Source organism: Enoplosus armatus, chromosome 2, assembly GCF_043641665.1.
Source record: "Enoplosus armatus isolate fEnoArm2 chromosome 2, fEnoArm2.hap1, whole genome shotgun sequence".
Classification (NCBI taxonomy): domain Eukaryota; kingdom Metazoa; phylum Chordata; class Actinopteri; order Centrarchiformes; family Enoplosidae; genus Enoplosus; species Enoplosus armatus.
In genome coordinates, this window is record NC_092181.1 from 8,042,967 (window position 1) to 8,069,082 (window position 26,116).

At 44.9% G+C, this 26,116-nt stretch overlaps 1 protein-coding gene across 1 annotated transcript in view; it reads right to left on the reverse strand.

Moving 5' to 3' along the window:
• Positions 1 to 26,116, reverse strand: part of sorcs1 (sortilin-related VPS10 domain containing receptor 1) — a 126,438-nt gene that overhangs the window by 50,765 nt on the left and 49,557 nt on the right. The window contains exons 2-3 of the mRNA XM_070925721.1: positions 14,028 to 14,095; positions 6,639 to 6,738 (exon numbers count right to left, since the gene is read on the reverse strand). Coding sequence (XP_070781822.1) covers positions 6,639 to 6,738; positions 14,028 to 14,095 — 168 coding nt within the window. The remainder of the gene's footprint in view (positions 1 to 6,638; positions 6,739 to 14,027; positions 14,096 to 26,116) is intronic.

The window sequence follows — 26,116 nt, forward strand, 5'->3', positions numbered from 1 at the left end:
GATTCTCTCCAATAGACACAAATTCCTTGTTTTTTCTCCCGCAGATGAGTTAGATGGCCAGGGCAACTTGTTTTGGTTCACACACACACACACACACACACAAAAAAAAAAGCCTCTTCCGGTTCTGAAACCAGTTAATAATGGAAACGAGCTTAATTCACGTTTCTCAATTCTATGGAAACACGGATGAAGAGGTACAGACGACAAGCTGCAAACGAACGTCACTACGCTCTGCTGTTCTGTAAAAAAACACAATCTGATTTGCTCACATCAAACGGCCACTTATTCACTCTTTATTAGAACAACCTGATTCAGTCGCTCCTCTGTTGCATATCAGACTTCAGACTAGCTGGGTCCAGAATTCCAGCATTAAACCACATTTGCGGTTGCCTCCAGTAACCACGGGTGTTGCCAAATCAACCAGGAGTGAAATCTTAAAGATAACTTGAAGCAGATGTGAGAGTCTGGCCTGTCCTCGAGGAAAGCAGATGCCACCCCCCCCCCCCACCCCCGCTGCTATCTGTATGAAAAAGACAACTGAACCCATCTACAGGCTTTGTGCAAAAATCGTGAACCTTTGTTTGCCTCTCACAGCGAGAAACGCAGCAGCACCCAGCACCGGAGGGCAACACCAGGACCTCGGAGGAGACCGCTCCGCATCTGTGCTTCGCAGATTGATTCAGAAGGCGGCTGCGCCCCGCTTGACTGTCTCGTCCACCTTCAGAAAGCCGTGAAAAAGCCTGTCTTGTGGCATCCGATGCCAAGAAAGTAAGTAAAAGCAACATAAAGCCAACTTGACTTTAAGGTATTATTTTCTCCTTTTGGCTCGTTGTTGTTTTTTGCTCTTTTTTTTTTTTTTTTTGCTTTCCGATCTGTGTTTTTTTTCCACAGTTTGCTACTGCTGTTGGTCTTGATCTTGCTGTTGTTTCATGCCCAGTTCTCCCTAAGAGCTTAATATCGGACTAGTGGTTTTAGACTAGAGTATTTAAGTATAAATGCGGTCATACAGGAACAAGCAGAGGGAAACCTTTTTTGTCCAAAAATTGAATGAAAAAAATAAAGCAAAAGTAAAGAGAGATGTTTTGGGGGATACTATCATCCGGGTTGTGTTGCTGCTTCTCACACTTCATGAATATACCGCGCATCAAGCCGAACCTTCCTATGGGGTGGCGCTCACCGCTCCTGCAGAGAAAGGCATCAATATCATATAATGTTGAGTATTTATGTATGAAATCCCTCTAAGCTTTTGCATCATGCTGTAAGTCTTTGGACTCTCCGGTTTTTATGCATTCTGTTTGTCTTCCTGCGATATTTTTTTTGTCACTGCCGTTTCGAGGACACTTCAAGGATATCAAATATTAAAGTTCACTTTTCAAGTCTCAGCTTGTATCCAAAAGTGAGACAATAAACAAAGGTCTTTGAAGCTCGACAGTGGGAGAGGTCTCATCTGAGGTGGATTCATATTCCACCCACCTGCCTTGTTGTTGCCGTCTGAGCCGCACAAGGCCGTAATTGTTTTTGAACGCTATGCATGCAAACAAATGCGTGCGCACAGACAAGCAGGCACACACACACACACACACACACACACACACACACACAACCGCACAAACACAATTGGGGCCTTTAAAAAAAAAAGAAACAAGAAAGAAAAAGAAACACTTGAGCCCGGCCATTGTTGTTTTAGTCGATACATTCATGAGAAAAATCAGCGGCGTATTCCTCAAAGACAACTCACAGGCTGAGCGTAAAGTAGCCGCGACTGAAGCCGCCTGTCACTCATACCATCCCTCTGGAAAGTTCCTCTTTGTTATTCGACCATCGGAGGCATTACCCATTTGTATGAGACTGCAATTTGTGAGTTGTTGGTTGTTTTTTTTTTCACCAGCACTCACCATCCCCAGCCATTTACTGTAATAATGTGCTCTCACACCAAATTCTCAGGCTAAAACCCCAAATTATTTCCCCTAATGCGTGCTCGAGATGTGTTCTCTTGTGTACAGGCTCCGTATGAAGCCGCAATATGAAAATTGATGTAATTGCCGTGTTGTCAGTCTGTTTTCTCCATGGGTGACCCCTGAGCATCACTCTTTTTTTTCTTTTTTCCTCCCCTCTCCTATCTCCCGCTCGCTTTCTCTCTTTCGCTCTCCGGGCTGTTTCTCCCCCTTCCTCCCTCTCCATCATCCAGTGCTTTACTCCCTCTACACCCCCCCCTGCAGCCACAGAGGCCTGGCTTACTTCCACTACTGGGTGAAGAGAGGGCCTTTTGTCTGCCACCAGCAGCGGTCACATGGCGCCATGCCGGGGGTGACGACGAGAGTGACAAACCTGCAGCCTCTGCAGCCCTCCCTCCCTCGCGAGCATGCATGCGTGTGCTTTGAATTTCACTGCATGTGGGTGGACTTCACAGTGAGAAAGTTGCTCCATCCATGTTTGTCCCCGAGTTGGTTTCTCTGCATTATTTCTTCCTTTACTTATTTAATTTTAGCCACATTAGCAGCATGGGCGACAACGCCGGCCCATCCATCTTCGATCCGCGGTGACCTATCAACAACTACTGGGTGGGTTGCCTTTAGCGTGTCTTTAGCAGCTCTCGTTACTGTTAACAAAGAAATGTTTTATTTCAAAACAAAAGTCGCATGACGAACCGTGCGAGAGCGGAACAAAAGAAAGGCGTTAAGTCAGCCGCTGGTGTCCGCGGCCGCTCCAGAGAGGTGACGCTCTAAATGTGCACGTTCACTGGTCCACCGTAGCGTCACTGTAACTCGGCATAGTTAAAAGAAAAGTTGCATCTACCTTGATGCTGATTTAATGCACCGTCCTGCGAGCTCGCTAAGTGACCCCAAATCAAACACACCCACGACATGGGTGCAACAGGTGCATGCTGGGTCTGGCCAAACCCTAAATGCCAAAATGCTCGCTGCTGTTTCTGACACTGATCCCTGTCACAGATGCGACAGCAGAGCCTAATTCAGCTTTGAATCTGAGGGGCGCAGCGGGACGGGAAGTTGGGCAGGGCAGAATGCGGAGGACCTCTTGGAGCTCAAGACTCACAGGATGATGTTCAGAGAGATGAGTACAACAGCGAACTCACTGATAATTTTGACTCACTGTAGGCTACAGAGTGTCAGCAACCTGTGTGTTGCCTAGCAACATAGTGTTGTGTGTGTGTGTGTGTGTGTGTGCTACGCAGTGTGTAAAAACTGTGCATTCTGGGCTGTAGCCGCTGTTGAGTTCATATTGTTTACACGTCTCTGTGTTGCCTTCGGTGCCAATTGGAGATTTCAGATTTTGATGTGAAAGGCTTTTACAAGTTCGAAACTTTGTTCAGCCCGAAGCCCGATTTAGTCTCAGACTACGTTTAGGCTCAGCGTGTCAGGCTCAGCTCGACATTGTCTTACTCACATCAATCTAACAGTGTGGAGCTGAGCCTGGCAAGCGGAGATGTCCTGAAATGGACGCTGTTCAGAGGACAAAACCCTTTTGACCTAGGTAACAACCTTTTCTCCTCAGCTCCTCTCACACCACTGTTACATTCTTCAGCCGTCTTGCGGTAAGGACCGGAGAAGAGCAAATGCATTTTTCATCCATGCGACACTTTTTGTGTTTTCACTTGCATGCAATTATTGCAGCCTCGTGGGGCCGCTGGTGCAGCTCGAAACTTTTAGTCTTGTTTATATTATCTAAATCATTACAAATGTCATGCTTTGGCAACATGGGGATACTGCGAGTGTGAGAGAGAAATGAGACCCAGAGAGGGTGTGTGAACATGTGTGAGACAAAGATAATTAGAATGCGTGCCTGTGTGTGAATGTAAGTGAGGGAGACAGGAAATAGACGCGAGGATGGCAGACAGACAAAGGCAGAGGCTTTGTGTGTGTGTGTGTGTGTGTTTAAACCGAGGCCTGGTGTTGTCGAGCTAGCTGGTGTCCTGGACTCAAAGGCTGTTGTGCTTTCCCATCGTCTCTTCTGCAGAAAATTGGAAAAGCTTCAAAATCGCTTCATTGGCTTTGCCGAGGTCCGACAGAATATGCACCGTTAATCCAGCCTACAAGCAATGGCTAGAAACGGCGAAGAAATAAAGTTCTACCTCGGTCTGCCTCACTCTCACTTCACTTCAGTTCGAAGGGTGCTATTGATCTAATCTAAAGAGCTGTTAGCTGGGATTGGCTTTAGACCCCCGAGGACCCCTCTAAAGGATAAGAAGATATAGCTGATGGATGGATGGACGATCAAAACTGTAAATAAATAATGCCAATGTAGGGAGTAAAAACATACGTATATAAATAGATCTCTGAGGATCAAGTACCAAAGACTTCCTGCGAGATCTGTCTGTGCTGTTTTGCACCGATGCCTAATAATCATGCCAGGAACAATCCATTGTAGAGGAGGGACTTGAGTTCTTTTTACTGGAACGTTAAAACTGTCATCGCTACTGTTATTCGTGCTGCTCTCTCCAGCCGCGATGAAACCCAGATGGATGCAACAAGTTCAGACAAGGGGGAAAAAGAGGTCCTTTTGGGTCGGGCAAAGATGATTGGACACAAATGGATGTGGACAAAAGGCTATTCAGAAAATGAAAACCCCACAAATGTCCAAAACCCTAATGGACCCGAGCCGCAATGAAACCTGAGCAAATTGATCCAAATGGACCTGAGCACAAAAAAAAAAAAATATATATATATATAGTTAACACTCACCATTTGCTGATGTGCTCCCTCTAATCTGTTTTCAGCCTGCACACGGAGACCTTGCCGCTGTAAGCTCAACCAAGCAGGGACACCAGCTAAGAAAGCCTCTGAATAAAACTGGCTCTTAATCATTACATTCAAAACATCCACTTCCAGGTTCACTTCAGCATTAGGAGGGAGTCCTCTTCACGGTTCAGACAAGGCCGGTTATTTCATCTGTGGTGATAATGTATAGAACATGCATATATGCAGGGTTAGCCGCGCTCAGACCCCGCACCAATCCGCCTATCAAACTGAGCCCAAGATACTTTAACTCCTTCACTTGTTCAAGGATCACTCCTTCACACCTTCACTCCTTCGCATCAAAAGGAGCCAATTGTGGTAGTTTGGGAATCTGATAAGGATGCCTCCTCGGAGCCTCCCTTTGGAGGGACTTCCAAGTGTATGAGACCCTGGGATAGACCCAGAACACGCTGGAAAATATAGTCTGGATAATATATAATATAAAACATTGCTGGGGAGAAGGACATCTGCTTGCTTAGGCTGCTGCCACTGCGATTTGCCCTGGATCAGCACCAGAAAATGGATGGATGGATGGACCCGCCATCAATCAAAGTAGCCAAGGTGTGGAGAGTGGCAAGACCCGATGACCCCCGTTGTAAAAAAAAGTATTCTGAGAAATACTCGAACATAACTGAACTACTAGTAAATGTGGACAAAAGAAAGAGTGGATTATAGCAAACATTCTATGACGATGACATTCTACTATACATTGATTATCTAACAGTGTGGAGGACAACACACACTGGCTGGTGTTGGGTGGCATCGTGTAATTTGACTGTCAACGTTTGACACCTGTTACACACATCAGACATGTCATACAGACAAAGGTAATGAAAATACAGAATCTGGCATATAGTGATCGGGGGAGGAAGTGTGATGAAATAGTCGCTTTTCTGGAGAATCAGCATACGTCAACACAGGGAAATAGGACAATAGGCATAGCCTGACGCCGGCGTGTCTTGCCCTGAGACCTAAAATGTTCCTTTCATGTTTCCGCTCTACATAGATGGCTGAGCACAAAAGGTTTGGTACTCAAGGCATTTCCTCTTACACTGCTAAATGCACATGCATTTGTATATTTCTCACAGAATAACGCTATAGTATCTGTCCTTTTGAGTGAGACTGCATCTTAATCCTCCCCTGATAACAACACAAGGACATTCAAGCCTCCCTGTGTTAAGGGTGGCCCTCTCTATTTCCAGGTTCCACTCGCTATTCCTCATCGGCCGCCTCGACACCTTTAACTGACCTCAAGGATGCCTCAATCACTGACGGACCATCTAACAGGATTAAGGGGGGGGCAGCGGGGATTCTGAACTGAGGTGAGGCTGCATTTCATTTTCATTATTAGACAATAATTAACTCAAAGAATATGACCCTTCCTGATTGGAGTCTTGTAAGGGGAGAGAGGTCGAAACTGGGGCGTGAGCAGAGAAAGATGGTCGCAACCGTCAATTGAACCCAAACCCAGGAAAATGCAGGGACACCGCCTGAAGGAGCTAGCTGCAAATATGAACCCATCCTTGTCTTTTACCCCTCTGCGTCTGGCGTATAATTGATTGAGTTCCATAAAAGACAGAGAGAATAAGAGAAACTACAGCCAAGCCGTTCAATTTTAGAAATTCAACAGCAAAGTATTTTCTTTGCCGCCAGCAAACTGTCTCGGTGGATTCCACCTACAATAAATGAATTACTGTTCAATGCTTCTCCCTGATATTGTAGAAAGTAGCAGAGGGAGGGACCGACATCGAGCAGAGAACGATGAGTCAGGTACCTGACTTTGCACACTGTGCATCAGACCAGCGGCGAGGAGGAAACAAAAGCAACTCACACGATCGAGACAATCATCAAATTCAGCAGGAAATAACAGAAGAACAACGTTACCTTCCTCTTGTTGTTGGGGCTCACGTACAAATAACTGAGTATTGTCTTTGCTCCCACTTTGTCGTTCAGCTTCTGGTACGTTGCTCCGTAGTCTGTTGACCTGAAATTTAATCAGAAAGGACTGATGAACACTTGATGAATTACTTGCTGCAATTAAAAGTCCCCCCACCCTCTCAGGAATTCAGCGTGCGAGGTGAAAGAGCACTGGCATAATTAAGTCCCCTTTGTGCTCGTCAACAGCAACGCAAATCCCAGCTGGAGGACGGGGGTGGCGAGGGGGGGCACATCATCACGGTCACTGCGTGGTGACTTCGGCTGCGGTGTTTATGACGCACACAAACAGCACATCCTGAAACCAGAGCTGTCGCTGATTATTAAAGAGGTGTGTCGAGTAAAAAAAAAAAACATCAGCTCAGCACATCGCACGCGTCAACAGATTTGTGTAAAAGTGTTTTTACGCGCTCAGTTTTTTTTGTTTTTTTTATTTCTTCCTCCCAGGGTGTTTATTATCAGCGTGGTTCAATAGAAGAACTATTAGTGGAATTTGAACATTCAACACCACGGAAAACAAAACAAACAGCATCAGAATGGAATTCCCCACCTGCGAGGTTCAATAAACACACCGTGCAGGGAGTTTATGTGGCATTCATGCAGAAATGTAAACAGCTTTAATACAACAGTGCGTACTTTGGGGATCCACCGTCCGAAAGCTTTAACCACATTGGAGACGTGTTAACGGAACTGGTTGAACAAGAAGGCAACAAGTGGAACATGAAAATGCGGAGGACAAACGGAAAAAAACGTTGTGGAGAAGTGAAGGTAGAGTGTATTTAAGATTCAAGCTGACTTTGAATGAATTCATTCATGCAACAGGATATGAAAACAATAGGGCCACGTTTTGGCTAAATTACGTGTTAATTGAACCCAATAAAGTACATTTAAGCACTTTCTGAATGTGTATAACAATGACCTTTGGAGAATACGCACGTTTCCACTTTAATGCTCTCACTAAAGTGAAAATTTGCTTCTTCTGTGAGTTGCTTTTCACATTATTGGATTATTCCACTGTGTATGGTTTCTCGCTTGCTGAGATGCAATTGCTAGACAAGGGCAGGAGTGACTTAAGACGCACAAGAAGGCTTCACACATTAAGGGATAATGTAATGCTACAGCATGCAATGATATTTTAGAGATGCTCCTAACAGTTTGGGGACGGACTCTTTTCTGTTTCAACAATAGCCCCTGAAAGACAAAGCCAGATCCAGAAAGAAATGGCTTTCCCAATTTGGCATGGAAGAACTTGACCAGTCTGACCTCAAACCCCATCCATCGCCATTGGGATGAACTACATCATGATTTGTTTTGTTTTGTCAAAGTGGGAAACTGTGAATTGTGTCCAGCGTGCTCCCAGGATGTCATCATTTCCAGCAACGCCACTGGTTTGCATCGCGTGACGCTCACACTGAGGCTGGCGCGGTTGTGTTCCGCAGCGGCCTGCTGCTGATTGTCCAATGATATAATAATGGATCACTCTGTGTGCGCAAGTAGAGATACAACACACGTATCTGCCGCGCTGCCTTCAGAAAGCTGCTTAAATGAGCCGAAGCAGATAAAGCAGATCTTGAAACAGCTGTGGATGACAGATACCGGTGACAATTGCTCATTAATCTGCATGCAGTTAAAGGCTTTTAAATTAGCTACGAAAAGGAAACTGTGTACCTTTTGTTCCAAAGCGCTATGAAATGACAGTTCAAGCATCCCATTAAATAGTAAAAACGTAAAAAACACAAATGAATGTACTTTGTCGTGAACAGGGAAAAAAAAAAATTATGAATCACATGAATTATGATTAAACTGATACTACCGCCTCTCTTTATCTCTCAGCCACGTGTCTCAAATAAAATATATAAAATGTTTTCCCAGCTTTCACCTGCTGTGTGACTTCATGCCACCTCCTGGGTTATCCTCAGCACAAAACAATCATCTTGGAACCGGTGTGGTGGGTTTTGCCTAACTTCTTCCACTTCATTTACATAGAAAAGAGTGAGAAGTCAGCTTTAAACAGTTCAAATCCAGAGCAGCTTTGAATGAGTGCTGAAACATTCAAATGCTGGTCAAAGTGCTAATGCGAAATTTGCGTCCGGTCCGGAATCCAGCATTTCATACTGTCTCGGAGAGTTTGAACGACTCATCCGAGCTGTCAGGTCTAATTTATTTTGAGAGGCTCAATCAAGGAGCTACTCTAATTTCACATGGAGACGGAGAAAAAGCCCAAAGCATGCAAATCTTAAAAATGCAGCAAAGACGCCCGCAGACCGCCTCGTGTGACTTCAGATGAAGCAATCACTCACATCAACTGATTTATTTATTTATTTTTTCCCCTCCACCTTCTTTTCATGTTGCTGTTAGATCCGGACTGAAGTCCTTGTTTGAAGGCCTCGGAGAGCTTTCCGCTTTCCGCTTACAAACAGCCATGAAAATATAGAAATATTCATGGCACACTGGCAATTTTGTCTCATTTGCTAGCCCCTTGGAGATTTATTACCGGGCTGGTTTCCATGGCGAGCGAATACATTTCCACCGGGGCGAACACTCCCGGAAGAGTCCGGCATCGTTCATCAGACACCACCAACACCCAGGACCATGGGACAATGACATCATCGGGCTATTGATCGGCTCCTCGGAGGCCGCTGTCACAGAATCGCTTGATTTAGGGGCCAGTGATTTATTTTTTTTTTGCGTCACAGCTGTGTTCAACACGAAGCAGTAAAATGGCCCGGCCCCAGCACATCCCGGGAAGATGAAAAGTTACATTAAATGGAAAATGACGACGATGACCCTGAGTGAAACCTGTCTGCCTTGCTGGTGACATCCGAAAGGCTATTTGGGGGGGGGGGGGGGGGGGGGTCATGTGTGGGTGTAAAATGCAGCCGGGATCACACTGCTGTGATTCCATCCGCCGTTAATGAAACACTGCGCGATGACACAAGAACGATATCAGTCCTATTACGGTGACATGGCTCACTGAGGGAAATGGATTCTGGATATGCTAGGGGGACGACTGAGCTTCACCCTACTACATCTTACACACACTCAATCAAAAGCCCAAAGCCTCCTCGATTCGATCCCCGTTTGTCTATGGACACGTATTAAAAGGCTTATTAGATCATTTCCAGAGTCTACTATACATTGATAGGCAGCTACTGCACTGCTTTTACATTCTGTGTGTGTGGGGGGGGGGGGGGGGGGGGGGCATCTCGGGATATTAACATGAGGTCACTCACTGCATCAGAGCGCTGAAAACACCAACAGGCGCTGCTTGAGACGCTGGACAAATGGCAGCTGAGCTGAGTGTCCCAGGAATCAATTTATGAAACCCTCAGCACGCTCAGACAGTATATCTTCAGAGTAGTGGGCTAAATCGTACCCCTCCCTCCCTCCCTCCCTCCACATCCCTTTCCATCACATTCCTGCCCCCTCTTAAAGTTACATTAGGCAACAGTGTGTAAAATAAAGTAAGGTTGAACACTGCACCTCCCGGTGAAGTAGCTTGTCATAGACATAGACCGCTAAGAAAGAACTGACTTTCACATGGGGAGGACAAACTGCATGGAAACGAAGGTAGCTTCTGTCATTTCAATTGGAATGACGCGAATGATAAGAGACCAGAAACCATATTAATCACCAAAGCGTTCACACTGAGATTTGAGGCACATAAGATATATGAACATTCAATGTCAGTGTCAATGTCATGGTAAATAGCTAAATTATGCTGGTGACAGTTACTGATGACGGCTTGAACTAGCTTGAAAGGGAGGCTGCTGCAGTAAAGTCATGCAGTGCGGCAGCATCACGACTGCTCTCAGCCCAGCCTAGGCTGGTTAGTTATTTACAGGTAACACTTACTCCAACGCTACCTGGTGACTTGATCAAATATGTCCGGATAAGCAACGTCTAGCTACTGTGTTGGGTCATTGATCCACTTGGATGGAAGGGGGTGGGGGGGGGGTGGGGGGACTGAAGGGGCGTGACGACTGACCCATAAACCCTCATTTATCAAGGTATCGCGAACGCTCAGGTTCAGGCAAGGTCATAAAGTAACCGTTAGACAGGTACATTGTTCATGTTAACTCGGATTGGATGTTCTGAGCAGGATTATTTAACGCAAGCTGAGACCAACAAATATGACGAGGGGATCGTTTCTTTTCAAATGTTACATGCTTTTTGGTTTACATGAGCAAACTGTGTGGATGAAACACCAGATTATGGTGAAAATCAAGGAGTATATTCAAACTTCAAACATTTTCCAAACTTAGGGTTGACAGACGGGTGCATGCTCACATCACGCCACGTGACTTCTAGGTATGAAAGTTTCAAGCTGTTACGTCATGCTGCTATTTGGGGCCACATCAGGCAGAGACGCTTCTCCCCCCCACCCCCACCCCCCTCCCTGCTGGATTTTTGGCAGAGCAGTCGGCTATCTTAAATGCAGTTATCTGTTACTTTGCTGCGCTCTCGGTCGTCCTGGCCGTCAATTGCTTGCTAATGTTCTGCACTGATGTTATCCTCTTTGCTCTCTCAAAGTGCACATCGTCGGTTCAACCGTCTGTCTTTCTGCCAATCCACTCATCCGCATGCGCCTTTTTATTCATCCTCCCCTTCACTGGAAGCTCTGTTTTTCCAAGGCATCGGATTCATAACAACGTGAGTGAAATATCAGCATTACGTGGGTAATGTGGTTCCGTCATCAGGGACATTGTCATGGCTATGGTACATTTACCCATAGCGCTTAAAACCTTTAGGCAGCCTCTGTGGGGAAAAACTGTGCGTCGTTTGCTCCGTAAAACCTGATGCTGATTCCCTCCATGAAGGGCAGAGAGAATGTGGAAACACTTTCCTCAAGTAGTTAATCAGTCAACATTCACGACATTGACTCAGACGTCAGTCAAGACTACCGTATGGAAATCCACAAGAGTGGTTCACTGAAAGGTTCCTTTCAGTTCGGTTTGAGACTAATTGACTCAAATGATATGAGCGTGTTCCAAAATCCACGGACTGCCTTAGCAAACAACTGGATGAAGCAATACAGGTTTTCTGTTGCAGGTTCTATTGCCATGGTCACTCACACTAATGAAGTTAGTGTACCGGATATGGCAGGTAAGGCAGCCAGTAACCGCAAGTCCAAACACATTTTCGCTACTCTCCGTGATTCTGTCCCAGTGACATCACCCAGATCCCCAAAAAGTCCCCTGAGCTCCCCATCTATGTTTTGAGACTCAAATATGAGCTATAGTTTATATCCTTAATTGACCCAGTCGGGTCGTGGGTTGGGACTATTAAAGTAAGCACGGTGGCCATCTTAATCATAATTACGTAGCTGGGGATATGATAAAAGCATGTTGAAATGAAAAAAATGGAGTCACTCAAATTGACTCTACATTTCCACTCAGCTATACAGGAGGTAATTGTCTTGTTTTCACCATCCACAAATATACTGTTTGATTCATCGTTGTAATTTCCAGACGCAGCAGGCAAACAAGCTTTGGGAATACTACTGTACACTTCCTGTCCAGCACTAGCACACTGCGTCCACGTGTATCACATTTACAAGGTGTTGGCATGACCATGTTGTGGCCCCCCCCCCCAAAAAAAAATCAATTAATGCAGACTTAAAGACACTTCTACATCTGCCTAAAGTATTATGAACCCTGTGAAGATTTCAGCAAAGTGCTGAATGGCAACACCTTCCTTTTTGCGTGGTGTTAAAGAGTTAGCGAGAGCTACTTATTGTGGTGTCATTTCACTTTTAGCTTTTTATTTGTGACCCCCCCCCCCACCTCCCCCTCCATGTTTATTCTGCTAAAAACAGGTCAATCAAAAGATGAAGGTGTGCCATCTCTATTTCGCTGGCCCTATTTTTACGTCACGGACTAGGTACGAAATGCATGTGTCAGAAGGCTGTCAGGGTGCCAACACTCACATGCAATTTCCTTTCTATTTCTGTCTCACGGCTTAAAAAAGAAAAAAAAAAATCTACCTAGGAAGCGGGGAATTAAACGTTCAAACTTGCAAAGGAGTTTACAGGCTCAAACCTGAAGGTACAAAATTAAGCTGACAAGTGTACACCTCTGTATACAGGTGCAGCTCCTTGGCAGAGTTTAATTCCACGTCCCTGGGACTACTTCATCCATCTAGACAACGGCTGCCATAAAAGGCTCGGTGTAACTGAGACGCACTGCAAACTAATGAGAGAAAGTCAACTGAATGCTGCCACGTGTTGCCTCGGCCCTGTTGTCGGTGGTTCGTGCACCGGATTGGGCATTCGTACCGCGGCTTGTCACACTGCCGACTGGTGTTAATTACTTCTATGACTCTTGATGTTACCTTTAGACTTCCCCTCACCCTTCTTTAAATTTATACACAGGAAAAAAAATAAAAAATCTATTTCCACACTGACACCCAGTATCAAATATGCAGCACGAGTATCGGCGTGTTTCATCATTGAAGCTACATGTTGCTTATACCAAGTGAAACACTCAAACCCGAGATGCCATGTTTTTATGGCTGCACCGTTCCATCAAATGGAAAAATCATATATATATATATATATATACACGTCTCCCTCATAATCCTGCCTGACTTATTTGGTATCTTTTCAAACTTTATGAAGTTCTTTACTAGACTTGCGAAGCAGAACGGCCTTGAATAACAGCACAATAAACATGGAGCCACTGGTAAATTGGTGAAAGCGAATTCATCGTTGTTATTTCCTCTGAGGTCAGGATCGTCTTCCTAGAGAGAGAGCGGCTCGTGTCTGTTGTACTACATTTCATAGGCGACAATGAAAATGAAAAAAACGCAATTTCACGCCGATAATATGCCTTTGCAGATCTCCTTTAGTTATGACTGCCTTTCTTTGAGACATTAAAGCCGCCGCGTTGCTCCCTCCTAACGGGCGTCGACCACAGTTACGTCAGAATCGAGTCAGAAACTGGGCTACGCCGAATTCAAGGCTCGTCAAGGTAATTTGCTGGATAACGCTGCCGGCTCCAGTCGCATTGATCAGCGACTTTCATGTGAGGGATTGGTGCCCGCAGACAGGCTGCTCGGGCTCGTCATTTGAGAGACCTGTTTTAGACTGTTGTCTCTTTTTGAAGCTTTGAATGTTTCACGTTATTAATTCACATTATGAGATCCTTGCGAGTATTGATGTTCTTTATTCCTAAGAGTAGTGCCCGGAGCAGTTCAAACCACAGGATTAAAAACATCAGAAGTATATAGGGCTAAGTCCTAACAGTCCCCCTCTGACCAATTTGTGGTGTCAAGCTCACACTCTCGCTCGAGGCTTTTCTGGAAAAGTCATGAGCCCATGTGGTGTGGTAAGCTTACCTCCATAATGAACTCTCTGTCACACTGTTGAGGTTGAAGTCAAACAGCTTGGTCAGCATCAAAATCACCTGCGGAACAAGACAAGCATTGCAATCAATACACAGGCCCATCGATCAAATGTCTGGTGAGCAAGTTAAACAGCGTCAATGCAAAACTGACAGGAAGGAAAACAAGCAGCAGTCAAAAAGCGATCATTGAGGAAGACGCCTGTGTCCATCAGAGCATTGTTTGGACAATTTTTCTGCATAGTCAATGTCAGACAAAAAACCTCTCGCTGTTTGAAGTAGAGGTCTTCACAGGTCCACAAGTTCCTAATAACTGGGACCCTGTCTGAGATGGCGTAATTAAAACAACGCCAGTCACACTGACACCTTTTTTCGACCCTTTTTTTCAGTTCGCGAATTGAAAATGCTCATGGTAATAATTGGATGGAAACGTATTTAATCCGTGCATATGTCATCTTCAATCTCGTATGTTGCAGCCATCGCGGGAGATGATGCGATGGTGTCCTCTTTCTATTTGCGCCTGTTTGGGTCGACAACTTTTTGGACCACGTCTTAATAATTATCCTCGGGTCTATTCTGAGGACATTTTGAACCAGCACTTTGAAGGTATGTTGGCCATTATGCCTAGGCTACCTTAGCTTAGCTCATGGATGTCTATGGGATCAAGTAGCCTTTACACACACAGGAAAAATACACCATGTTCAATACTGAGGGTCAAATACTTTAATACTTTGGTGGTCAGCTTAGCCTTAAACATATTTTTATTTTTAAATAAATATAAAGTATAAATAAATATAAATATAAAAAAATGAAATACTCCCTAACTCCTAATATTTGGACTCGCTGCAAGTATTCGGTAAAAATTCACATTTGCATTTGGAAAGCAGATCAAACGTGTACTATGATCTCATTATGTTATTAATCATGAAATTAGAGGCTGTATAATAATAATAATATTAATAATAATAATTAAGTCCTTTATTTTTAAGACAGCCAGTTTGGAAGGTTTACGCTTATTATTTGAAATCTTTTGAGAGCATGTGCTAATGAATGCGGGCACTGAGCTAAGCTAGGCTAACCGCCAACAAACAAATGCTCAACGCGCGAGACTCTTGAGTAAGAAGTCCCAAAGTCCCAGTTTCCATATTCTTAGCTCTGTTTTAATGTTCCTGTAAGTGCATGAACAGAGATGTATCCACAGTGTGGTATGGAATAACCAGCTTACCCTCCCAGCATGTCAAGCTACACTTGACTTCGTTAGCTGGGTGGGTTGGAGTAGCAGCGCCACATTATATAAGCTAAACAATGTCTGGCTGCCATTCCGTACTGCCCTCAAAACCATGAAACGTGATCTTTTATGGAGGCATCTTGACTAGACCGTGCAGAACGAGGTTTTAGTGTTTTGAAATACCTTTGCCGGAGTTGAACTCCATTCCTTTCAGCGCCAGAGATCTACACCCACACCAGCACTGTGAGCTTCTGAAAGCCATACACTGCCATACATCCGCTTCGCTTCATGTGATCCCCTCTAATTGTTTCAAACTCATTACTTAATCATACGAGATTGATTCTGAACACTCCACTGTAAATATTCCTTCTTCCACCCTCAAGGTGTACGGGATGAGGGAAAGTGGGTCAGCCAAAGTCTTCAGGGAAAAACAGAGGCAGAAACATCACATTTCGCTCCGAGCATTAAAGAAAGTAAAGCGGCACGGAAACTCACAATCTATTTACTTTGTGACTGGAGGTGTATTTGAAATGGATAAAACTCAGAAGAAGCAGAAGAGGCGAGAAAATCTTCACAGGGAATGCTGCAGTTTTCAGTTTAATATAGTCCTTTTCTAACACTTGTGTTTGTGCTCTTGCTTCTCTTGCTCATGAGTTATGTTTCATTTTGATAACGCCGTGTGAAAATCCGCAGGGATGTTGTGCGGTGACTTTGACAGTTATCGGGTGACCCCTGTGTATCGTGGGTAACCCGCGGCACAACGGTCAGGTGATATGGCGTGGGCGAGGAGAAGATGCTGCCGATGGAGAAATGTCTATTCACATAACATATGACATTGTGATGTGCTGGTACATCCTTCAACTTTGCTGTCGGGGGAAACAAGGCAGGCGATGTGCGCAGATATTTCCCGGCGCGTGGAGTTAAATAAACAACCTGAGCGCATGCAGTTTACATGTTGTTGCCTTTAAGTCGCGTGCCACGCCGCATGCGGCCAATATCCGGCTGCCTCTTGATACCTCCACGCGGCCTGTTGTTGAGGCGGCAGACAAGCCACTGTGTGACTTGTGTGACTTTGTGAAACAGTTCCAACAGCATGGGGTTCCTGTGAGTACAAGCCGAACAGATGCACCTTGGGTAGCGGAATTACATTGCGAGGTTGGGGCTCCTGTGATCGAGCTTATTAAGTATGCGCCAACATCTGCAGCCCCCCCTCCCAAAACACACTCAAAACGTGCGGTGAACCTGGTCAACCCGCGGCTTTGGACTGTTGTGGAGGATGTGTTTGTGGAAAACAACCACCAGGACAACAAGAACAAGTGGTAAAAAGGCATTGATTAAGGGAGATTCAGGAAGTGGCTGGGCGTTTTTCAGCTTGGGGAGGATTAGCCTGGGGAATGAATAACCTTAAATGTCCGGACTAGACCTTTGCATGCTAATGACTGACCAAGTCCATTTAGCTGCCCAGCTGGAGGCTGAATTCACACTCGCACCACGCAGCTTCTCTCTTTCTCTGTATTCCCTCACTTTCTTTTTTACCCACTCCCCACCCCCTCCTCCTAATTTCTCTCTCCCATCACATCTCAACACCATTTTCTCCTTCGAGTCTACGTGAGTGTGTGTGAGAGACGGAGAGAGAGAGAGAGAGAGAGAGAGGGGTGAAGGTGAGGGTAATGGTGCAATTATGTTTTTTTTAGCATTTCTGAGTCGCGTGTGCCGTGTGTTTGCGTTCCTACGTGTGCATGGGTCACTGCGTCCGTGTGGACGTAGGCGAAGGTGAGGGAGCGCTTATGCCCCTTATGGCTCGCGTATGTGTGCTCGCGCTCACTGGATCCCGCACAAAGTCCTCTAAAAGGCCGCGGTATAGGCCGGGTGACTTGGCTTCATTAGTTGAAGGGCAGCGTGCGTACGGGGCCCTTCTGTCTGCCACATATGGAGACGACGTAGGCAGTCATCAGCGAGCGGCCCTGTCAGATGGGCTCCCACTGGAAAGTGCATATGCTCCATCACTGACCGCGCCAATTAGGCCTGTGGGCTTCTCCTACTGTAAATACTACGATGAGGCAAGGTTCCCCTCCGCCAGGGCGAGCAGAGGCGGGATCTGGACGGACACACACACACACACACACACACACACACACTCACTTCTGACAGTTTGGAGATGTGCAGAGGAGCACGCGGGCATCGGAATGAGACGGGATGTAGCTGGTGTGTTGCAGTTTGAGAATAGAGCGGATGCTTTCAAAACGCTCCATGCCGGTTAGTGTGCATCTTTTGCAAAAGGCTGTGAGTTTGCAATGTTTCGACGGAGAGAGACAGAAGAAGAAGATGGCACCGTAGACGCACATGCCCCAAACAACAACAACAACAACAACAACCAGAATGATATTCACTAATGAAACCGTGGCAGCCACAGTGTCAAAGACATCTAGCTTGGAACAGTAGCTGGAGGAATCACCAGTCATCCCTGCCTGCTGCAGTCACGATAACAAGAGAGACAAACAGGACGAGCGTTGTTATCTTTGCGGCAAGTTGCTGAATGGAAAAACTTCAAGTTGCGATCCACAACTTTCTGCACACGGAGCAGCTAGTGTCGCATGTGTAAGTGACACCTAGCCACTTAACAGCAAGGCGTTGTGATTAAGGTGGCCATCATGCTCAGTTTAAATCATTCTGCCGGAGAGGTGGTAAATACACATCAGAAAAAAGCCGCCGGCATGTTTATTAGGGATATGAGCTATATTCAGAACATTATTCAAGGCAATATCAACATATAACGTTCCCTTTGCAACTTCAGTCACAACATACTGATTAGGAAACGCATCAAAATGGGAAATATATATATATATATATATATAGGTTTTAAGAAGCAAGTAGTTTCATCACGATCAGTCTTTGTTATGGGGAGAACGTTGTGATTATACTGTCTCACTGTAACTCATCGTACATGCACTTTTTATTCCCCCTTTTTTTTTTTAAATGTAAAAATAATAAATGTCCTGAATGCAGTGGCTTATACAGGAACATGATCCTTCTTAACTTCACGTGTCCTCCGTATACTTAACTTTTTACCTGTTGAGATGGTAAAAGACATCAATGAACCAATGACAGGGAATAATTCATCAAATGTTCTTTTTTTGTTTTTGTTTTAATCGCTATTGTTGGCTCTTTCTCATTTTTCTATCGCGAAACAAAAGCGGCGCTTGCTCACTGGGAAATGTGTGGAAAACCCACAATTTCGGACAGGATTTTAAAGGATAAAGACGACAGTTCAAGGGGGAAAAAAAAAAAACTTGGATGCATCTCCGGAGGTTGTTTTAGAAGGTTTCCAAATGTGCAGTGATATTAGTCATGCAAAGGGAAGCCTCGGCTCCGGGTGGGGATCAGTAACAACTGTGTCTGTGCAAAGCTTTAGGTGTTTAAAATATCTCCCCATTATTTCTTTTTAATCAAAAGTATGCCTTTGCTGCTAGCAAACACTGTTATCTCCTTTACTGTTTGGTAATTGTCCTTGGATGGAGGAGAGAAACTATCATCATGGATCAAAATACCCAAACACGCATATACAAACAACAATTACCATTTCCTGGGGCACCAGAAGGCAGAATAAACAAATATGAAATGCAATGAGTATTAGCACACACTCTGAAGCTCCCAAGACAGGGAGATGTGCCGGGTTCATGTTCTGCGGGGCATTATGAACCATTTGTTTTTCTCACATCTCGTTTTTGTAATCACGTGAGACCAGATTTCTCCAGGGGACAGATCTTTTTGCACTGTTTCATTACTCGGGGAGGAAAATGATCCAAGCGCAGAGGGCGATGCATATTCAGAGGAAGTTTGGGGTTTTTTTTGCCACACAGATGCATTTAATGAAACTGCTTTGCAGTCTATTTTTAATCAATAAAATGCATTCTGTAATGAAGGACTCGGGGAGGGAAACGCTGCAGTACGCACACATAATGATGTAAACAAGTTATACCTGCCGACATTTCCAAATACCTCAAAGTGTCAGGCTCATGGGGGAAGGTGGGGGGGGGGGGGGGGCGGGGGGTGGAATCATTGAGCCAGGACCGCTCCTCTCTGTGGATTAGCCTGTCACGTCTTCCTTCGGAAGATTCACCACTTGTGCTACCGCTAATATAAAAGTGAAACTTGCCACATATCCGAAAATAATGCTTTCATCGGGATCAAAATTGATCAAGACCTGTCAGACAGGCGCGCGTCCCAGGGAGGATGCGTACGCCGTCGCATACCAATGTTTAGCAATGCGGGCTGTTTATTAGTCAGCAAATGATCAGCCTTCTGCGGTCTCATTTAGCCTGACTTCTTTCAGTCTTAATCAGAATGCACAAAGGCTGCAGAGAAAGCGCCATTTAAACACGGGCCCACGCAGCGTGGAATCTAATTTCTGGAGAGAACAGGGAAACATATACATTTTTTTCTATTTCCGATTTCATTGGAGCAGATTATTTTGGGACGTGTGATGTTTGCAGAGATGCTCATAGAATACCGAGGAAGTCTGGCGCTTGTGTGACTGCCTGCCGTTTCATGCGCTGCTCGTTTGATCCGCGCAGACCTGTCACCTTTTGTTTTGTTTGTGTTTTTGATGACGACGTGGGTCTTAGGATTCACAGCGAGTATTTCTCCTTGATCTCCAGCCATTTTGCTGCACCTAATTGGTTGTTAACCCATTTCGCAACTTGTAGATTTTCTTCTGCAGTATCTTGGACGCATCCAGTGCATGGAAATTATTGCAATTAAGGAGGCGATCTTTCAAGTGTGGTGCTGCTAATGCATTTCAAGACATGAAAGGCTTAAGGAAGACATTAAGGGGATACTTACTGGTAATAAGCATTAAAAGTATGCAGAGAAACGATTCAGTGTACATAATGATTACATATCATTCGTTTTGTTTTTTTTGTGGGGATGTGACACAGTACGATAGAGCTGCAAGCCCTCCTTTTGCATTTTGCTGTGAATTATGTACATGGGAATAACATGGGTAAGTGTCACGTTCAATGTGTCTGTGTATGAGAGGGCGTGAGAGCCATCATTTTGGGCCTCTCTCTACTTTCACGTGCATGCATTTTTCTAACACGTACTTTCCTTTCACCCACATTCATGAAGATATACACTCATATTTTCTCACATACATGCTACACTGTATATCCTTTGGTATACCTATACTATAAGTAGTAGTTTCACTGGCACAGGGGGTTCCCTCCTTGATAAGAAACCCGCTCCCAAACCAGGAAATACATTTGTTTTGCTTGTCTTAACTTATGTTACACTGCCGCGGAATAGCCTTTCTCTACAGTGGCGACAGCTGACATTTGTAGAAGTGTCTTAGGGCGCATTGAACAAATAACAAACGGAAGCTACAGATGCCTTTTTGTTGGCGAGAGACTGCATGAAGGAGTTTGTGATCACATTCAAACACCGTCTGGATTCCTGTTAATCTCAGGATTTGCTGAGGACTCAAGAAATAAGGAAACCGTCAACACACTGAGGTCCTCGTCTTGTAAGGAACCATGCCTGAGAGCGGTTACGTCCTTTTGCCTCCATCTGTCTTGGCATCAAGGCAGATGTTGGTACAGTATTTTAGAATCACTCCATTTGCTTGCTGTAGTACTTTGTGTTTCGCCCTCCCCCCCTCCTTGGATGCTACACGCTAACTGGACAAGAACCTGCACCGACTTCGTGGTCAATTAGAAACAGGTCATTAGCTAAATTACCCGTCTTCTGTTTCCAACGATCATCTCACATATACATCAAATCTTCAGTGCAACCTCTCATATGTGTGTATTTACCGGTGAAAAACTTTCCCAGCGTTAAAGGAATGATGTGCCTGGATAGAATGTATATTTTGGTAATAAATCACTGTTTAGTGCTTTGTCATAAGGGGGGGGGAGATAACACTTGACACGATTATTGAAAAGAAATTCATGGACACTTGTCTTGCTGATAACAGACGCCAAGTGCCTTACGTGCTCCTGCGCTGAATGAAAAGCTAAACAACAACCTTATTTAACTTCGAAACTGGGGCGACTCACCTCGCAAGTAAATCAGGTGTTAAAGAAATGTCCCTATGCTGGTCATTTGAACAAAGAAAGGCTGAATATATGAATTTCAATCACAGTCTATCAATTTTGTTTTCAATCCAAGTGCCGCTTGGTAGACAATCAACTCCTGTGAAGTTTGTTAGAACTGCTGGAGGTGCCGCCTCGCCCCAGAGACAGATGTATTCTGTCCCCAAGCCGTGTTCTAAAGTAGAATCAGGAGTTTTAATGTAATGACGAGAGAGTTCATGCTGTGGGGAGGCTGCTGGAACCTGGAAAGGGAATTCAGAAAAATCAGGGAGCTCTCTTGTCACGTCATCACTTCAGCTTTCTTTGACGAACACGCACGGTAGATGGACGGCTTTTTGAACCAGAGGAATCTTGCTGCCGGCGTAGATTCATTATTCAACGGCATTGTTAGGAGTACCACTGGTGGGCTAATTGTTAAACAGGCCTATAAAGGAATTTAATAATAACATCATCCCAAACTAAGACGCTGTGGTAACAGACGGATAAAAAAAAGAAAACTTGTCAACTTTCTCAAAGAGAATTAAACCTCATTGATTTTGCTTAATTTCATCCAGTTCGGACGCTTTAGGGCTGGGTAGCTGTTGCCCAAGGCGATGCTAGATTAAAAGAAGTCCCCTTAGGACCAGCCTGGAGAGCGAACCGACGGTGGTAACTAACAAGCTCTTATGTTTCCTCCCATCTCTCACTTTGTTCCCATTATTCCGAATTAAACATTCCCCGCTCTCATCATTTGCATTTGAGGAGCGGTGATTAGACAAGGCTGTGATGAAAAGAGAAGCACTCCTTCAGAGCGTCTCTCACCTTACCTCCGCTACAGCTTAATCAGCACAGACAACAATGCAGCACCAACATTGACCCTCTTTTGTTATTTGCCGACTCCTCCTCCTGCATCATCACAGCGCCGCGTAAATTCCTCTCGCAAATGCCAGCATTATGCGGGTAATTCATTTGTGTGGGACATCTGTGTTAAGAGAGGCCGACGGTGTTTAAAGTGAGGATGGAGAGCCAGATAGATAGATGATGAACACGAGAGACGAACAGGCCGTTCAAAGAGGAACGTCGACGCGACTGTTGCGGCGAAGGCGTTGCACAGAAATGCAAGCTGTGATCACGCTGGCCGCCGCCTTGCCTCAACGCCGCGGTGATCAGATGATCAAGCGCCGTCCCCCGGGAGCCTGGGACGTAGACAGCCGTATCACCGTACCACAAAGTTGTTCGGAGCTTTGAATCGGACGACACGCGCTGCACACAAAGTAATCTATAGGCCACCTAACGTACGTGCTGCAGCTGTTCGTGTTAAATACACGGAGAGATACGCCCTTTAGTCAGGAAGGTCAAAACCAAATTGTCAGACTTTACTTGAGTTACCGGCAGTTGAGTTACCATTGGCCTTTGATCCATCTCCTCATGATACCAGTTCTGACCAGGAATTCAACCCGGCCCACACAGGAAGTCATTCAAGGCCAGGCTGTCGAGCCAGCGGCGGCCTTGGCTGCAGTGTGCATGTACAAGCTGAGGCAGAAGGCATGCTGGCTCCCCTATTAGAGGAATAAATCCAAGGACAAATGAGCAAGCTTGGCAGGACTGCGAGTGAAAGGAAAGCAGGCGAATCAGAGGGATTGAGTCGTTTCTCTCTTTAAGTATCATCTGTGGAAGCTCAGTGGCTTCTAACCACAGAATCCGTTTTGCAGAGGGTGCAGTCAGAACTATTGATCTGAATGGGTGTCAGTACCTGCAGGTTAATGTAGTCGACATGAGTAAACATGATCAATGTCTATCTGCCGTGGCCTGTCAGCAAGGCGTAAATGACCAGGGGGCCTTCAATGTGAACCTCAGTTCAATACCACTGATGAGTTTCTCGCACTGCTGGGATCGTATGTGGGATATCGTATAATCCTTAAGATACTAATTATGTCAAATCCTATTTATGCAATTTTCTGCATTAACAGTTACATTTCCATATTTGAATATGAAACTCTCTTCAAAAGGCATCATCATGCACAAGGGACTGACGAGAAATGACGTCCGCCGCTACGCGTGCACAGTTTACATGAAGCGGAAGATGACTTTCGACCGTTGTTGTTGGCTGCCTACTTGAGTTAGTTCATCAACGTGACGTGACAAAGACATGACGAAGATGTGATGAAGGCATGGCAAAGACGTGACCTGTCGTGACCAGTACCCTCAGCCCAGCCTGATTTCTTTGAGCGTGCGGTAAAAGATGAAGGAGCTTCTCCTCTTCGGTTGCAGGAATGACTGCACCATGTCCGCACGTTCAGATCCGACTGTATGATTCGAAGAAGAAGAAGAAGAAGAAGAAGCGGTGAACGCTTTGGCGAAAATGCACGTTAATCAGGTTTGACAGATGAAGCTTATAATCGAGCACCCACGCCTAATGCTGACCTCCGGGTGCAGCTTTGCATTTCACATGGGGTCAAACAACATAATGTCTTTAGTTAACAATGGGCCTGGAAACGGACAAATTCCTATTAAAAAAAGACCTCAAAGAAAATGAAATGTGATGTGCAGCTGGAGGCATAATGGCTGAGGGGGGGTAGAGAGATTGATTGTTGACCTGCCTCTGCCAGCCACTTTATAGTTTTTAATGGCATTCCTAACACCACCCAATTACTTACTGTGGTATCATTTGAGCTTGCACCTACGAGTGGACGAAACTGGAAATTTCGAACTGGACCTCTTCCAAGTCAATGCATAAATTAATAAGGGGCTGAATGTGGAGTCTATTGCAGGGCGCAGGAGCAAACTCTGTGTACGGCTCCGCCATCGAAAGCAATAAATCGCAGAGTTATTGGTTAACCATAACTTTCCACTCTGTTATCTGCAAGTATATTTATTGCTTACTGTGACTTCCTACGGCCACACAACAAAAGGCTCACTTCTGCACACTAGAAAAGAGTGGAGAGCTCCAGCATGGATTCTCTGTGATCTAAAAACCAGCAGAGGGCGGGAGCCCTCGGGGGAAGCTACATGCAGATTATGGAGAGAGAGGAATTACCAACTGAGTGGTGTAAGATCCATAATTAAACTACATTTTGAACTTAATCTTGACTAACAAAGCAGGGGGGTGAATAGATGAGTTTAGACCCGGATGGGTTTTTTTCCGCAAGAACCAAATCTGATGCCGACTCATCACTGAAAAGACTGGAACGCTCTGAATAAGACAGCGTGCCTTTGTCTGACTGACGCGTTGGATTCATAGTATCTCGACTGCGATCGAGATCCGAAAGTGAACCTGTGAAAGGTCATCGCTTAGTTCGTCAAATAGTTATGAGCGGGGATTGATTGGTGGGCTCTAACAATCCCTGCTAAATCTGCACATTTGCGCTGAGTAAATGACATTTTCTAATGTTCTGCGTGGCTGCGTGGCTTTATTGTACTTTGGCTTCGGTGTGTTCAGCGAAATGTAATTACTGTTGTGTATCCAGGAGACATTGTGATTAGCAAAGGACGAACGAGCACCTAAAGGAGCACGGTCTGGCTCAACATTACAATTCTTTTCCCTCTCTCACCAAATTTGCCTTTTCAGCACTTACATGCAATTTGCCTGATCAATTTCACTGTCTGCATATTTACCTTCTATAATTGAACATTGGCTCACCGCTGGAGGAGGTCATTGTTACTCATGAGCAGGACTACACCGCAAACAAGGACTTGCGTAAGGCGGCAGTCAAATTAATTTTCTGATGGCTTCATGGTGTCACAAAGACTGTCTTCAGGAATGTCCCCAATTCCATAAGAAACGGCACCTAAATCCAAAATTGTCACAAACCTGACAAGGTGCACAGACAGGTAGTCCAACAGCAAACACAGATAATGTCCCACACACAAGTGTCCGAGAAGGGTCAGAGCGTGCCCATGTCTTGCAGCTACTTCACCGCGAAGCGCACCACTCCTGGACCACCGATCAATCCCACATCCTGCCCCTGCCTCACCCGCCGAGCCTGGTTCCAGACCTCCGTGTTGCCTACAGTTTTTGTCAGTGATTCAAATAGGCCTGGCGTTGTGTTGTGCTCAACAGGATTGATGCAGCCACTCCCAACCCCCACGAGGTCCTCACCAACAAGAGCACAATGCCAGACTGAATAATGACGTCAAAATAAAATGCCAGTTCTGTCTTTTGAGTGTAGTGGTAGGGGTACTTTGAATTCAGGTCAGTTACAATGGTATTCAAGTCAAAGAATACAAATTAAACTGTCCATAGATGTCTAAATGTGCCAGGGTGACACGTAATATAGACTCACTGTAGCCTGTTAGTATGGATGGGGAGTTAGGTCTGATTGAACAGCCTGAAACAAATGTAATGAAATATCAAGTTGTTTGACGGTGCAGCAGACCTAAACATAACTAAAATACGTATTTTCTGTTAAATAATTAATCCGACTGATATATTATCACCTTACAATATATATATATATATATATATATATATATACAGTGCATCCGGAAAGTATTCACGGCGCTTCACTTTTTCCACATTTTGTTATGTTACACCCTTATTCCAAAATGGATTAAATTAATTTTTTTCCTCAAAATTCTACACACAACACCCCATAATGACAATGTGAAAAAAGTTTTTTTGAAATTTTTGCAAATTTATTAAAAATAAAAAACTAAGAAATCACATGTACATAAGTATTCACAGCCTTTGCCATGAAGCTCAAAATTGAGCTCAGGTGCATCCTGTTTCCACTGATCATCCTTGAGATGTTTCTGCAGCTTAATTGGAGTCCACCTGTGGTAAATTCA